The following is a 17,260-nucleotide window of genomic DNA, read 5'->3' on the forward strand; positions in this document are numbered from 1 at the left end:
GTAGAAGAAATGGTGAGTAAATAGAAGAAATATTTTTGCTGGTATGTATCGAAGTTATTTATGAGAAGCAAGTAGAAGCATTCTGTATGTGGTCAGACAAATTACAATAATTTTTCTTTTATTGTAGAAGGTATTTGGAGTTATCTGGAGGAAATGGAGAATAAAAGGAAAAATATTTGTCATTGGATTATTTTTGTAGTCCGTTTTCAGATTATTTATAGAGGTGTAAGTAGAAACATCCCGCATGTTGTCAGACACAACACTACTACCAGCAATAAACCCTTTTCTCCTTGAATTATGAATCCAACATTAATGGACTTACTTTTCCTATCCTGTAACTATTTTTATTTTAAGTTTTGTGAACAAAAAATATTTAATGCCTCCTATACAATTTTTAAATATTACTTTTCAAACTACGAATCTACAACTTAAGTAAATACTGATATCGAATATTAGCAAATTGACTATTACAGAAACAGTAATTATAAAAAATAAAAAATTGTATAATTATCAAATACCTTTAGCGAAACTTAGCAGTCTAGAGAGAGAAAGGTTTTATGACCTAATTAAATTTAGATTAACGAGTTATTACTGGCAATGAAATGAACATAATCCAATGATCCAGACGTTATGGTCCCCAGATGACACTGAATAACACTGTACCAAAGATGTTCAACAGATGAGCTTCGTAAACAATACAACACGACTTTTCATCATTTCTATCCTAGACTCACTAAAATGAGATCGAGCACCAGAGGCAGAAAATCGCAGTGCGTATTATTTTCTCTACAGCCGCTGCAGTTCAAGGCCACCCTCAGGTCCCCAATATCTAGATCACCGAGTTCCCTCTCTGCATCAGCTGCAACGCGCTGCGTCAACCTCTCCCGCGTCTGTCTCGAAACCTACCAACACCCCTGAAAAATCCAAAACCCTCTCCACCGCCGCTACTCATCCAAAATACTCCCCCTCCTCGCCAAGAGTTCCCCAGTAACACCTGAAAACAATCACAGTTCCCCATCCCCCCCAGACAACCACGAAAAGCCAAGCACGCCGCCCCCCCAGCCCCATCCCCCATCCCAAACCACCACACGTCGAACACACGCGCGTCCCACGCGTGAAATCCGCTAATTACTCGTCGTCGAATCGCGACACAAGGTTCAACTCACAGTCTATGTCCCTGCTCTACAGGGGAACGTAAGGGGAGCATCCACCGAGCCGCGAGGAACTCTCTGATCGAGCAGAGGTTATGACGTGCACTCCGCGAGGAAGACGAGGGACGACGTGTTCCTCTGGCCGAGCATCCTTCGTCTGACGAGCAGATCACGGGACGAGGTCCTCGCGGTGCCAGATCACGCGATGATCGAGGGACAGATGGCAAGCCTCTGGAAGCTATCCGCGAGCAGCCCAAATGGAGCCATGACTGTAGCCCAATTTTCCGCTCTTCCCTCAGCTCCTCCGCGTTCCCGCGTCTCCTGGCAACCGACGCCCGCGTCCCTCGGCGCCTGTGTGTGCCGCGCGCACACATCGACGCCCACACGGTCGAGGGATCATCGATTGCGCTCTGGACAACTACCTCGCGGGCGGGTATTATCTGCTAGCCAATTCTGGCCGACGCGTGCACGCCTGATGATGTGTTCCATTAACGCTTAATTTGATTGTTAAATCGGAACGAACGGGGACAGGCAAAAACTCGAGGCTACCGACGCGGCGCATCGATTAGAATCGCTGGGGGGATGAATGGGTTAGGGGGCGGGGGATGGGGAACGTCTGCAAAGTGCTCATCGTTGATTCTGGGGATGGCTCGGGGAAACTGTGAGGCGCTCGAGGATGAGGATTTTTCTTGGTGACGACTGGGGTGGGTTTGTGATATGCAGTTTTATGGAGGGGCTGCTGGTTTATGGATTGATGTATATGTTTGTTTGAGAAAATAGAATGACTTCTCTGAATACTAATTCTGATACTATTTTTGGTCAGTGTAGTTCTGTTACTTAATTTCATGTTTATATGTTTTTAGTATATAATTAAATATACTGTACATTGACTTGATAGAAAGGAAAATTTCGAAGCCTGTCTCCCTGGACCACAAGTAGAAACAGACATGTCATAGACAGACGATTATTCTACTCTTCTTCTGAATTTTCTCTGAGATATTTTTCACTTTCATAGTTCATAACCTTTTCCAATAATAATAGAATCAATTTAAAAACTAAAATATCCAGACAACAAATACTTGAAAATAGTAATACTTTAAATTGAGTCTCTAAATTAAATCTATCATCGATTTTTCAGTACTATTGCAAAGTAAATTCAATGTAACATGGGCAATAAAATTAAAAGGTTGAAAATAGAGATCTCTCGAGACCGACAGAAAGATCAGACCCAAGTCCATATTACACTGTTTTCGTTCCTCTTTAAAAAGCAATAGCGGTGAATGGAAAACCTACATCCCTGTTTGTTCATTTACTGTCAGTGCTCTTGCACAGTATTTTCGACTGAAATTTTTACCCCATTGGGAAGTTTAATCTACTCGCTCGAATAATCCGAGCAACTCGTCGAAACGTACCGATAACCATCAGTTTATTATGAATCCGTGAAGGGGACAACCATCGATCTCCGATGTCGAGTTATGACGTTGTCCAAATGACTAATTCAGGCTTGTTTTTCAAGATATATCGTCGAATACGTCGATGTCTGCTACAGCTCTGAATAAAGAATGTGCTCTTATTTCAGCAGATATATATGGTCATCCAACGAGAGAAGTTTTGGATGTAGCCTTTCGGGAAGTTTTGAAGAACAAGGACGACGAATCGAGAGACCGATAAATCACCAGGAACAAGGGTGGCTGACTCATGAATACTATAGGAGAGGAGGCTGGGAAATGGGGATGTTGACTCACCAGATGAGCACTCTTATTGGAGCCATCGAAGAGCCTAGAAAAATTACAGTATTGAAGGAGAAAATATTGCATATACACTGACTCATAAATTAAGATACTATTAATTAAGATACACCATCAAATTGGAAACAATGAATAGTAATTTTATCTATAGGAAAAAGGACAGAAAATCTGAATTATTTTTGTGATATAAATTTAGATTTCTGAGGATTGATTAACATTATTGCAACTAAGAGGAAACGTTATGTCACGTGTTTAATTAATCCCAAATTAGTAAGCTGAAATTACGTGAACGTCAGTTATCTCCAGGTAATGAGAAAGAAGAATATGAAACATGTAACAGTACTTACGTTGATCCTGCAAATCACTCGTAACCTGGAAAGTTAATTCTAACAATCACCACCACATGTTCATGCTTCTGAACTCTCGTTCAATTTATTTACAAACCACTGGACTTAACTCACATTCAATTCATTCTACACGTAACGTTGAATGTGACAAGCGATGGATAAATAATAAATAGAATTCTCTCTTTCCAATAGATTAACCTGAATCTCCCTCCAACATTAATACAAGACATCTGAATCAAACCATACCATTTTATGACACTAGTTCTTATTTTCAATTAAATATACCTAATACACTAAAACTAAAGCTTAAGATTGAATAAAATCAACGTTACTGTTTAGATATCAGGACATGATCAACCACTAGGACCTTTACCTCATTCTAAAAATTGTAGCAGAAAGTTCAAGCCTTTCATAGACCCGAACTAAAAAATTGAAAAAAGAATCGGCCAAATTACCCTCGCTTCTAAATAAAATCGAATCACGACGCGAATCAAAACACGCATTCATCTCGACCCCAGCTCAAACGCCGACGTTTGAACGAGCCTTGCGGGGTATCGCGTTTCCTGGCCGCTGAAAAATTAAAAGGCCGCTTCCTGTGGTCCAACACAGGCGCGCGTGTGCTCGGCGCGCTTCTTCACGGGCGCAAAATAAAAGCGTGAAACGGCGGAGCGTGCCCTTTCAAACGGAATATTGGATTTCGAATTTGAAAGAATAAACGGATTAGCTGGATGTGAATAGCGCATCTTTGGAGGATTAATAGGGGCGTAACTAGGAGGAGGCGATGGTCGACGCACAGAGCCGATCGTATCGCATGCAAAACAGGTAATTGAATTATTTCATCAGCGTTATTGCTGGTGATGCGGAAACGCATAGAGTAGTAACTGGGGATGCGCGATTCAATCGGCGTCGAGCTCGATAAAATTATATTTATCGTCTAAAGGTTGGCAGCAGGAAAAAATTGGCAGCTGGTGAACGAAAAAGTTCGATCCTTGTGAAGGTCTAGGGCCAGGGTTGTGAGAGACACGGAGGCTGGAAGGAATCCTGGAATTGTGCTTTGAATTAGTGTTGCATGGAGGCAGAAAAACTCTGCACCCCGGATAAGTGATCACTTGTGGCCTTCTTCTGTGATCACTTAAGCGGGGAACGCAGTTTTTTTTAAACTGTACCTTAGTCAGGAACGCTTGGATGCAGGGAAACTTCAAACCCTGAATAAGTGATCACCCAGGGTCTTCTTTTCTGATCATTTAATCGGGGAGTCTACTTTTTCCACTGGACAGTCTAGGATCAGTTCAAGGTGATTTTTAATGGTGGCGTAAGATGACTTTGATGGCGGCACGAAGGAAAGACAGTGTCTGTGGTCATATCGTTATTATTATCATAAATATCCTTTCGTACGGTGACAAGCTGAGGAACATAATGAGCATCGATACCAAAAAATTGGCAAAAATTCGACTAGCTTTCTCCTTTCGTTCTCCTGTTACACAAAGAATCGAGAAACTATGCGGACACGCGAGATATACCTCTGAGACACTTTACAGCACTTTATCCTCTGTTACTCTTTTTTCTCGTGTTCGTTCAACTACTTTTTCAGACGCCTCTCATTATCCATCCGTTCGAAAATATCAATTACACCACTTTCATGCGTTTTCTTTTTCTCTCTTCTCTCTCGTATTTTTTTTTTTTATTTTGTTATCTTCGGTTTTGGCTACTCTCGAGTCGAAACGCGTTCCCTAGAAACGTTCGCGCGTTAGCTACGTAGAAACGATGACGGTCTTTTCAAAAATACTTGTTACAATTAGAAAATCATGTAGAGTATTATTCAGTCGTTGCGATTCTTAATCGTTAACTAATACTAGCACACATCGCTTGTTTAATACGTAATATACATATACATATATAATACATAATATACGATCTTATCGTTTCTTTCCTTCCTTCCAGTCCCACTTCCTGCGCCCTGTTTGTCCTCGACGCGAGGAAAGGAGAAACGAAAACGTCGTCGCAAAGAAAAACGCGGAAAACACCTGTGCGTATCGCGATACGAGACGAACGACACCGCCATCGGCAGGAAACGACTTTCCAACCGGAAGCTGAACAGGGGAGAACGGTAAGCTCGACAAACATATATATATTTATACATACACGCTATATATATATCTATACATACATTCGTTGCAAACAGAACGCGACTGCAAATTGCTTGCGAATTAGTTACGAAGACGTTGGCTGGCTGACAAAAATGGGTCGAAAGGAGCCCAGAGAATTGAACAGCGAGACATGTTAATTTCGAAGAAATTTAATTAATAAGCTTGATGGTAAGAGTGAACGAGACTGAAATTTATTTAAAGAGCGACTTCGAATTTTCGTGAAAACCTCCTTTCCAATTCTTTTTTATTTCAATTATTCTTCCCGCGGGAATTTCGAAATTTCGAACGACCGCGGCGCGGGAAATTTGGAATTTCGAATTTTCGCGCCGTCACGTCCATCGAGATCTCCCCTCTTCCTCTTTCTCTCTCCCTCTCTTCTTTTCTCTCGCTTAATAATATACAAATGCAACAACAGTGGCAACGCAAACGTAAATATATCGCGTCGAATAATCCGATTCAGGTACATCTCCTTTGCACACTGTTTCAAAGTAGCCTCGGACTGTTTCTTCTGTCTGGCTCGACCGAGCTCGGGTCACGAAGGGATAGGGGTCAGACAGAGAGCGATAGAGATAGACCATACGTGTACAGTAAATGTATAGAATGTATATCGATGCTACAGTTCGAGTCTCTCCGAGTTTATAAAAGTACGAAAAAGAAAACTACCCTCTCTCCCCGCTGGGAAACCTGCTACGCGCAGCCTACACACGGAAACACATGAGACCTCGCTGGAAAAGGAAGCAAGTACTTTTTTGGGGTACTAATAATAAAATACTCTTCTCGGCTATTCTTAGAATTCTTCTCGCTTTCACCGCCGCCTCGACAGGACCAGGGTTGCCATGTGAATTCCCTCCTTGAGTACAGTAGAGGAACTTTTTGGAGGTGGGGAAACAAATAATTGGTGTGCTATTAGTATAGGTTTAGACAGAGCTCTAAACACGTCTAGGCTCTAGATAGGTCTAGGTTCTCGATCAGAGGTCTGGATAGAAGTCTAGATAGATCTAGGGTCTAGACCAGAAATCTAGACAGGTCTAGGTTCTCGATCAGAGGTCTGGATAGAAGTCTAGATAGATCTAGGGTCTAGACCAGAAATCTAGAGAGATCTAGGCTCTAGACACGTCTATGCTCTAGACTCGTCTAAGCTCTAGACAGATTCAGCCTCTAGATCAGAGGTCTACACAGATCTCTAAACCAGTCTAGGCTCTAGACCAGAGACCTCAGCAACACAATACAACAGAACACTCATTACTTCTTCCTCCTCCTCATGATTCCCCCCACTCTACCCAAGCAGGGAGTTCTTGCAGTGACCCTGGACAGGACCACGAATACCTTTCCCATCTCCAGACGGTTCGTTGATCGGACAAGTTAAGGCCGAGAAAGGGCGTCCGCCTCGATCTTCGCGCTGCCGTCGTTGCCCTTCGTGCGCTTCCTTCTTCGCCTCGTCGCCTCCCGCCCTCGGCGCTGGCGCCTCGCCCACGCGCTGGGGCTTCCCTCTTCTAGCCTCTGAAACGCCCGCGTTCCCCGTCGTTCCTCCGCCATCTGGTCCAGAAAAACGACGCCAAGCACGATGGCTGCCGCGCTGGAGGATGACCAGGGAATCCCGCGAAGGAGACACGTTCACACAAAGCGGCCTGGACTTTCTTACAAGCACGTCGACGGTTTTTCGTTTTATACATATACAGCTCCAAAGCGCGCGTATTTTAATTGCGGTACGGTTAACGGATTACGAGCAGAAGAAACGCGAACAGAACCAGCCGCAGACACGGCAGAGAGCGTTCGGGCGTGGACGAGCCGATCACTGGAACAAGACACAGGTGCAGGGGGATCAAAGATTGGCGTTTTAGCGATGGGGTGGTTTTTATCTCGTGCAGACTTTTTTAGAGTAGATTCAAGGGGTGTTGTATTTTTGTTTTATTTAGGAATTTAGTGTTGTTTCGAGGGAGATGTATCACGTTTGTGTCTTTCGTTTGTTTGTAGATATATATCAATGTTTATAGGGTGTGCAACAAGAAAAGAGGTCTGTTGATTTTTGTGGGATTGAGTTTTTAAGTTAGTAAAGTACGTCCCAGGTCAGCCACAGAAAAACAAGTAAAGTAAATGTGAAATCAGGTATGATGAAATTAGTAGAATAAGTCCCAAGTCAGACATAGTAAAGCTAGTAAAATAAGATCTATGTCAGACCCTCCAAAATCAGTCCTACCAAAGTCAATAATATACGTCTCAAGTCAGACATAGCTATATCACTAGAATAAGTTCCAAGTCAGATACAGCAAAAGTGATAGAATATGTCCCTAGTCAGACACATCTCATGAATACGTCAGGCGTCTTCTCAACAATTAACAACTCGATAAGAAAGCTCCAAAACCACCTTTGTCTATCATCATTGTCGTCCTATTTTAGCATGCTGTATCACCCCTTAAATTTTTAAGGGATGGACAGGGACATCTCTCGTCGTATATTCAGAATGTTCAATGGCAAGTGTCGCAAACTTGAAGAGGTGACTCTACATGCTAAAATAAGACAAGAACCAATAATGTGAAAGCTACCTTTGAATTATTACTGGAAAAGTGTATAAAGTTCGCTTGAAATGTGTCTGATTTCAATCTTATTCTACTGCCGCCATGCAGTAACCAAATCAGGTACAGCGCCGTCACTAGAATAAGACAGATCAGACATATTTCAGGAGCAATTTAGATTCGCCTTTAAGAATTAATACTTCGTCTTATTTTAGAACATAAAGAGTCTACTTGTGAATATTAATTAACCCTTAATTAACCCTTCGCCAACGATCGTCTCCAAAAGTCGCCAGAAATGATTTGAAATTAAACAATTCCTCCTGCAAAGGATTAATCTACCATTACATACATCTACAAATTAAAAAACAGTTTCTTCCGCTTCATGTACGCAATGCTGACGACAAACCAGTTACTTCTTCGCATCAAAAAGCGATGCATCACGCTCGCTCAGAAACTAATCCATCAAAGTGCATCCAAATTGCACAGCAAAAATACTGAAATGAAATCCCTAAATAGTATTAACCTTCTCAAACTCATCCCTCATTAAAACCTAGTCCTCTCCGAAAAATCTGTAAAAAACAAATCCTCCCCAAAAAGACCGAACCTGATTAAGCCATTTAGCAACGACTGTCGTGCAAAACCAGAATCCAAAACCTCCCCCCAGCAGAAACATTTCCACGAAACGGAGGAAATCCCTCGAATTCGAAAACCGCCCGGTCGAGTCAAAGACCTCGAACAAAGGGAGTCGAATCGCGCCCCTCTTTCGAATCGAATCTGCATAACAATCGAATAACAATCCTCGCCGACAGATTGCGTCCAGCGAGCCGTCCATCGACGCTGGGACTCTTACAGAATTTCCATTGTAAAAAGGGAAAAAAAAGAATTCCCATCCAGGCGCCGATGGAATCGCGAAACCGACGCCTCTCGTTCCGCCGCGCGGAAATGCAAGCTCGGCTGGCCGATGTTAAAGGATCCTCCTCGCGTGCTGGAGCGACTGGCGGAACTTCCGGAATTAATTCGTGCCATTTTCTCCCTGCCACGGCTAATATATCCCCTGTTGCCAGCGACGTCGGCGCTCGCCGTCAGAATTGAAAGTAATAAAACCGCGCTTTCGGGACATAATAACGGGAAAAAATTCAAATTGAGAGAACGCTTATGCTTTAATAGCCGCCTGGGGCGGATGTAGGTCATAGAATTTCGATTGCTCCACTCTCTCCCCGCGGTCGATGATGGATGACGAGGATACCACCGTGGGCACAATTCTTTTCGTCCCCTCCGCGACGCTGTGCCAGGCGCGCGGGGAAACAGGAACGATAAATAACGTCCAGGGGCGATTTTTGGACGGCTCTGACGCGATCGTGACTTTCACTCGCCCCACCCTCTCGATGATCGTGCCTCGATTTGGGAGGGGGCTGCGCGCTGGTTTTAATACTTGAACACCACGCCAACGTCGAGTTTGTTGGTTTTTGTGATGAGGAGGTTGCTGGTGATTGAAGTCAGGTTGATATCAATTGGGGTTATCTTGGCGAAATTGCTTTTGAGGGCATTTCTTGCGGTGGATTATAATGTTAAGACGATGGAGACGTTTTCTGAGGTTTCTTTCGCTTTACTTTAAGCTAAATTGTTTCGCTTTTTTAATGTTACGTGGGGTTGTAATTCTTTGGCAAATTTTTAGATTTATTGGTAGATTGTTTCACTGGGGCTTGTTGTACTTTTTAAAGTCAGCTTCTCACGAGTTTGTGGAATTTGGAATTTGTTAGTGGGAAGAAAGAAGACTGAAATATATTTGTTCTGAAATATGAGAGTAATTAAGAGTGTTTTTATAACCCCACAGTTTTTTTGTAACTTACAATTAGCGATTTACCACTTAAGAAAATTGAGGCTTTTGTCTCCATTAACCAATATAATTACTTTCAACCCTTTAACGATGTTTAACGAGCATACTCGTCATAAGAAAATGATAACTTTCAAAGTAATAACAAGTCTAATCGTCATATGGCAAATTAAAGAATTATATGGAGTACTTACTATTTTATTAAAACTAATTCAAAGTTAACAAATATACTCGTCATCCCTTGATGTTGCTCACACAAACAGATGCATATTTTTAAAATAAGATTCCACTGTTAAAACACTAATTACAATCAAATAGCAAGGCCTACAAAAAGTACTCTATTTTTTTACGCGACAAGTGTTCTCGTTATTACCCTAAAAGCTATAATCCCCTCATAAACAGTCAAACTATAAACAGTTAACATAGTCACCAAACACCCTTAAAGAGTTAATTTATGTACAAACGTGAGTACTATTTTTCCAATTAAAAAGCGTGAAGTTCCCTGTGCAGGCAGCTCGTAAGTGGAAACATCGACGGTAGCTCAGCCGCGAAGTAGAATTCCAACTGTCAGACAGCAAATTCAGAAACATGTTCGAGCATTAATCCGTGCAACCAGACAGGGATCCATTCGATTCACTAGTCTCGGTACAAGTCACGGCACGGCTAAATATTATTCAATGCACTCGAAAATGAATTAACGCTGCTCCAGTCACGCTCCGAGGGTCTGAATAACGTTTGAACGAACCGCGACCGACTGAACCGTGACCATAACACGACAGTCTCGACCCTCTGGCGAGCGAAGCCTAATTATGACACGGTTAATCGCGCGTTTTACAATGCTCGTTTGTCTCTGGTTAATTCAGTAAATTTAAAGGGAATCCAGACTGCAAACGTTCCGCAAACAATCTGACCAGAACTAGCTTGCAGGCAAATAAAGTAGACTATGTTGCGCTCGTTAATTATCGCTTAATAATTCTTCCCTGATATGGCGGCTGGCGAATTGTCCTATTGAGTGTTCTTTATTTGTACAAAGGAAACCTCGATTGGTGCAGTGGAGTGGAGTCGCGACTGTGCAAGTATCGAGGGTTGGAGGATTTTGTTGGCAGACGCTTTTGGGTAATTTAAGAGAAAGCAAAAGGCTGGTTTAGAGTTGCTTATATTGGACATTTTTAAGTAATGGTAATGGAGATCTGTAATTATTAGTATCAATTTTTTTAAGTTTTCTCTTTTCCTTTGAGAAATTCCTTTTTAAGAAGAATTTTAGTGAGGGAAAAATCACATGCAAAATTTATAATGAATTTAATTATTTGAAGCTTGATGAAGTTTATTGTATGGAATATTGATCTTAATGTTAAGCATTATTATGAACACGTACGTATGTTTGTGTGTGTGGCCTATATTCTGACTGTAGCTATTCCGCGTGACCATTCTGTATAAGACAAGTAACTAATAAATCATGTAAATTATCTTTCCTAATACTAATAAAATAAATAATAATATAAATCATCTTTCTGTGTGACTAATATTATTCTATTTCAACCTGCGTACTCCATCACAAAGAAATATTCAAAACATCCAGCTTGTGTCTAATTAATTCCCCTACTTCTCAAAAAATAGAACTCATCAAGGATCACATTACAACGCCACCCAATCTAAACAAACATCACCCCTTGATACTCTAATCAATCCTCGCCCTATCAAGTTTCTCATTGCAAAATAATGACACCCTTTCTCTCCTAGGGTCAAAACGCAAAAAGAAACTGGCAAGCATCGACTCCCTCACTGTGCACTCTAGTTACTTATCGCCCCAATTGCAGGTCGAAGGAAGAAGGATTAATTCCAGCATGACCCGCGACAAGTGGAATTCGCGTAAAATGATCGGTTGGCGATCCTAACGAGCAAATATTTCAATTATCTGATAACTTACTTTGTCGCGAGGCAAAGAAACGACAATGGAAAGAGGGACGGGGCAGAACGGAGGGTGGAAGGGGTGGCTCGGCTAGGGGAGGCAGGAGGGAGGGGTCTATAACGAGGCAAACGGCTAACTCAAATAACGAAACGAAGTTTTTGCAAGCTGCGATCGACGAATTCAACCGTGCCTTTTTTGCCCTGTCGGTGATACGATTTCGATTGAATTGTGACCAGCGTGTTATTATATAACCCCCGGTATGTCAAGGAAACCGATAACGCCCTGCTGTCGTTCCTTCTCTCCTACCCCTATTTTTTTTTTTTTTATTTATCGATTTATTTACTTCGTTTCGTCGTTCCTCCTTTTTTCTCGACAATGCCCCTCGTATAGTCTGCCATTGTCCGCCAGCCGTTGTTTTCGGAGCCATTTCACGGCGCTGAAGTGCAGCTCACTTGACGCCAAATAATCCGAAGCCGCAACAAATAATCCTGGAATGCGTCGGGAATTATCCTTGCCGCAGCCTCGGATTATCTGGCGTGAAACGAATTATTTGATGGCGTACCGAGCTATTTGACGTTAACCAGGATAATTCGGATGGTCAGATTATCTGTACCGCGCGATGGACAAACAAGCGGATACTAGGCTCAACGCTGCTGGTTATTTGCGGTGGGGGGAAAAGAAGTCGACCTCGATTGCAGCTAGCTGGGCAAATATCGTTCTAGAGGCTGAGGAACATAGGGCTGTTGCCGATGGTACAATGGACCTTGGAGATTTATGAGTTCGAATATTAATTAGATTTTTAATCTCAGGGGTTCTGAAACCAGAAAATTGTAGACGTAAATTTTTTATTGGAGATAAATCTCCTTGCTCTATAGATTACTAATAAGCTTTTCTATTAATAGAGTCTAGTGCTGCCTTTTTATTTTTAAAATATTGTGAATATTAATTAGATTTTAAATTTCAGGGGTTCTGAAACTAGAAAATTGTAGATGTAAATTTTCTATTGGAGATAAATCTCCTTGCTCCATAGATCACTAACAGTCTATTTTATTGATAGTATGAAGCGCTGCCTCTTTATTTTACTTCTTTCTTTTAAAAATATTTTTGTCTTCATCCCTTGTCACTAAAGTGGAAATATTTATGCATTTATGGAAATTTGAAGTTTATGAAAAATTGCAAGGTACATATTATACTGAAATATATATAAAAAAATATAAAAAACAGACTGTAAATTATAATATCTGCAAGGTGAAATAAATTTTTATCAAAGTTCCATTTCTTTAACTGTGTTTCTGAAATTATCAAGAGGCTTCAAAATTTACTGTCTACTTATTAATATAATTTTAAATCACTCAGTATATATTTGATATATTTCGTCATCTTGAAGCACTAGGCTTCTATTGGTAGCATCGAACACGGGACGCTATGTATATTGTTAGGGATTCACCCTGCACCTGGAGCACTGGTCAAGACAGTATTAGCATCGAAACGAGAGACACTAAATTTTGGAATATTGTGCTATGGTCTTCTAGCTAAGCAATTATAAAGCTCGTAAAACTGTCTTCGAACAGGCAAAGTAGGTCTCACTGTTTTGGGAAGTACTTTTAAGTCTCGTGCAAATTGCATATCTGTCTGTGAAATTTGTTGGGAACTATGAACTTAAGAGGACATCTGGTAAGCTATCAATACATATGCAATTTCGGTGCAAATTAAATAGTCAAACTTGTAGCAACTCACGAAGGATTATTAAATTCGCAGGTGTTCGAATTCTAAATAGATTGTACGGTTTGTATTGAACCTAGGTAAATTAGGCAATAAATGAACGAAATTGAAGCGAAAGGAAAATATAATAATCTCGAAAATTTTCCTGCTATCTCCAAATGAAGTATATTAAAAAAGATGAGTTTCTTAGTTTCTACGGATTAACGTCATTTATTGTCAGATATTCCTTGTTAATGCAATAAAAAAATTAAGCATGTTTCGAGATGTCAAGTCAACTAAAAAAGAATTACCTGAAAATTCAAGAGTATCTTGAGTATCTTGAATTTTTCGATTCGACACTTCTGTACCAAATGCCACAGTTTAATACTAAAGCAAGAAGAGAAGACACCAATAGCATAACAATAAGTAATAATACATAAGTTCAGAAAAACATGACCAACCATTTGAATGAAAAGATTGTCTTCCGAACTGCTGTATTATGTAATACATCGAGGCTAATACTACACACTGGTACCTACTGTAGAACTGAATGGAAACTGATTAAAAATTACGTGACAGGATATTGGGTATCGCGCAGAAATTCTTAGCTAATAAGAAATACCCTCTCCATCATAAAGTAATGAACCACAGATAAATTAGCAACGAAGAGCTGACGAGCGCGTAACAGAACTCGAGAGACTTGTCAGACATAACTAACTAACGACCTCGAGAGACAGAAATTCGTAGCTGAAAAAAGGTGTCATTATTCAAAGTCACACTAGGTAGATTGTAGATTGTAAGTTCCCAATAAGGCGGAAGTGCACTCGGGAGACTTATCAGGGCTGATTAACCAACGCCACAACGAAAGAAACCGTATTTCGTGCATAAAGGAAAACGTCATTATGGAAGTCTGGCATGTATAACGTCATTAGGTAGATCGTAAACCAAACGGGGAAGGCTTCAACATCACGAGGCAGGACTCAGGAGATCTACTGTATCTAATTATAATTAGTTCTGAGAGGGTGGAAGTTCAAAGGTCAACAATTCAGCACAATCTCAAAGAGTAATAAATAGGCATATAATGAAGACAGCTTTGGGGTTACCTAATGTCATTGCAGAAGATAAGAATGTTTTTATATGTAATGTACATGAAACGTAGGAGACTCATTAACTCCTAACTTTATATTTTGGCAAGCACAGTTAAAGAAATGGAGCCTGAATATAAATCTACTTCATTTTTTAAATCCTACAATTTTCCCTCTATTTTTCATATTTTCTATGTTTATGAATATTATATACGTTTTGCAACTTTTGACACGCTTAAAGTTTTCACAAATGCATAAAAATCGGCAGTCTAGTAATAACTATCTTATAGTTATGCCTATCACACAGAAAACATGAAAAATAGGGTAATGACTATCCAGACCTGATTATCCAACCCTTAAATCAAAAATAAAAGCCACTACCAGCGCTCAAGAAATCTCAAAACTCTTAATACCACTTTTTCCCCCAACTATCAATTACCACACCATGCCCCCAAAAAACACAATCACCTCCCCAGATCTAATAATTTGCAAACCTCTGCACAGCCCCAGTCGCTGTTACAAACCACCCCCTCGCAGCCCAGGCCATCTGTTACCTCCGAGGCCGAGACGTGTCCCCAAAGAACGTCGAATTAATTTCCCGTGACTGAAACAAAAATCAGCAGACCAAAGAACAGGTCGTTACCTTTCACCCCAACATGGCCGTCAGGCTTCTTCTGTCCTGTCTGGAAGTTCGGCGGCGGCTGGAGGTAGTTGATGCCGACGATGGTCGCTGCTGGCTCGTAGTGTATCACCCTGGGCCTGTCCTCCTCGGTGCTGACCTCTGTGCTCTTCCAGTAGATGTCGTAGATCGAGGCGCTGCATCGGATCTTCAGCTTCCCGCTGCTGAAGTGGTCGTGCGTGACGAGGAACTGGAGGCCGATCTGGGAGACCTGCCACTCGGACTCGTTCGTGTCCAGGGGGCTGTACGTGCGTACGTGGGACTTCAGGGGCTGCACAGACGCGAAGGGATAACACAGGGTGCAATTTAAGGGTGTGTTCTGGACTAAAAGCACGTCTCTTTAACGCTTTTTTGGGAATTTTTTTTTTTAAAGTCAGAAGACTGTTTTATGGGAAGCGTTTAATATTATTTGGTGTATCGTTAAGGATCCAGTTGCTGATCAGAACTCACTTTTTGAGTAGTTTAGAATTGAAGTACTTACCAATTTGTTACCAAAAATTAGGAAATAATTGTTACCTACTCTGATATTTATGTGTGAAATAGCAGGTACTGTTTTACATTAGCAGAACAGCTGAAACGATGTCCACGAGTAACATTAACAGGAAAGTTGTACAGGGACACATAGCTTGTATAACTTTCACTCTTTTCGCTTGAAAAAAGTAATTTATGTACACTAAATTTGTACCTCAGAGAAAGACCAACACAAGTCCATTTTTGTAATTTTCTAGGAGAGCCGAAAAACAAATGCGATTACTCATTGCCTAACACAATATTTCAATTAGTTCATATTATTAAATTTCCTTCACTCATTCAACTAAATTTCCTAAAACTAAAAACAGACTAATTTAATTAAATTCCTACTATTCTAATAAAACGAAGAGAAAGTAATAAGGTCCTAAAGAATCTTAATTTTGAAAAAATTGACTTGGATTAATCTAACCCTGAGATACAAAAACATTAATAAACACATGCGCAAAGGCTTCCCACGAAACAGTCTCCTGATTTGAAAGAAAAAAAAAAGTTCCAAGAAAAGCTTTAAAAAAATGTGGATCTAGACCAGAAACCCCCTCAAAGGTGAGATTTGTCGACGATTACCATGGAACGTCTGTTAAAATTCACCACTCGCCACCCCCGAGCCGCTGCTTCCCTGTAACACTCTCTCGCCGAGGGACGCGCGGCCGCGCGACTTAATTCCGATAATTAATTCGCTGAGCTAAGCCGCCAGTCGTTTTATGGGGGCAAATTTCCACGATTAATCGGACGATTCACCGCAACGACGGGGAATTTGCTAATCGCCACCGTGTGCCGAGTAATCTCGCTCGTTCGACGTTTAAGGATTGTTGCTTTAACCCTTTGCGGCGAACCGAACCTGTCGAAGCGCCGTTGATTTACCTGACGCGGGGTAGTTAAGGGTTTGAGGATCAGTTGTTTACTGTGGAGAGTCGAAGAACTGGGTGGAAGCAGAGTGAGAAGCGCTGAATGATTTAGAATTTTGGAAGCTTTGAAACTCGTTATTTGGTCCACGATATGGTGCACTAAAGAAGTGTCTGAGTGTGTGCAGGTTTATACTACTTATGGCAGTATTTGAAAATTAAGAGAGAGGAAAGTAGAGACGGAGATGTCGAGTGATTTAATGCTTTAAGAACTTCGAATTTTGAATTTGAATGATATGGTATGTTTAGAAGGTGTCTGACTATGTACAGGTTCATACTACTTACATGTCTGAAGTATTGGAAAATTGAGAGAGAAACAGATAAAGTCGGAGGTATTGATTGACTTAGTATTTTGGGAGCTCTGAAGCTGGAAGAGTTTTCAGATCTACCAGATATTACACTCGTGCAATGTCTGACCATGCATGGATTCATTCTACTGTGGGCTGTGGACTAGGTAGAAATTACAGGAAAATTAACATGGTATGTTGACTGATCTAATATTTTGGGAAGCATCAATTCCCTCTTTTCTAATGTATGATGTGTCTGACCAGGCACGGACTCACGCTACTAACAAGCGTAAAGTGTCGAAAAATGAAGAAAGAAATAAAGCCAGAAATGTTTACTCGTCTGATTCTAATATTTGGAGCAGTATAAAATTCCACCTCTGTACTACTGTATAATGTGTCTGACCACGTACGTACTCACACTACTAG

At 41.0% G+C, this 17,260-nt stretch overlaps 2 protein-coding genes across 2 annotated transcripts in view; both read right to left on the bottom strand.

Annotated features, from left to right (window-relative positions):
- Positions 1 to 1,393, bottom strand: part of LOC143186739 (choline transporter-like protein 1) — a 55,256-nt gene extending 53,863 nt beyond the window's left edge. Inside the window, exon 1 of the mRNA XM_076390478.1 lies at positions 1,167 to 1,393. The gene's annotated coding sequence lies outside the window, so the exon portion shown is untranslated. The remainder of the gene's footprint in view (positions 1 to 1,166) is intronic.
- Positions 1,394 to 7,051: 5,658 nt separating this feature from the next.
- The window catches only part of LOC143186742 (cell adhesion molecule 3-like), a 38,510-nt gene continuing 28,301 nt past the window's right edge, over positions 7,052 to 17,260 (bottom strand). Inside the window, exons 5-6 of the mRNA XM_076390483.1 lie at positions 15,079 to 15,385; positions 7,052 to 7,188 (exon numbers count right to left, since the gene is read on the bottom strand). Of these exons, the coding sequence (XP_076246598.1) occupies positions 7,106 to 7,188; positions 15,079 to 15,385 (390 nt within the window). The 3' untranslated portion in view covers positions 7,052 to 7,105. The remainder of the gene's footprint in view (positions 7,189 to 15,078; positions 15,386 to 17,260) is intronic.

Source organism: Calliopsis andreniformis, unplaced genomic scaffold, assembly GCF_051401765.1.
Source record: "Calliopsis andreniformis isolate RMS-2024a unplaced genomic scaffold, iyCalAndr_principal scaffold0022, whole genome shotgun sequence".
Lineage (NCBI taxonomy): Eukaryota > Metazoa > Arthropoda > Insecta > Hymenoptera > Andrenidae > Calliopsis > Calliopsis andreniformis.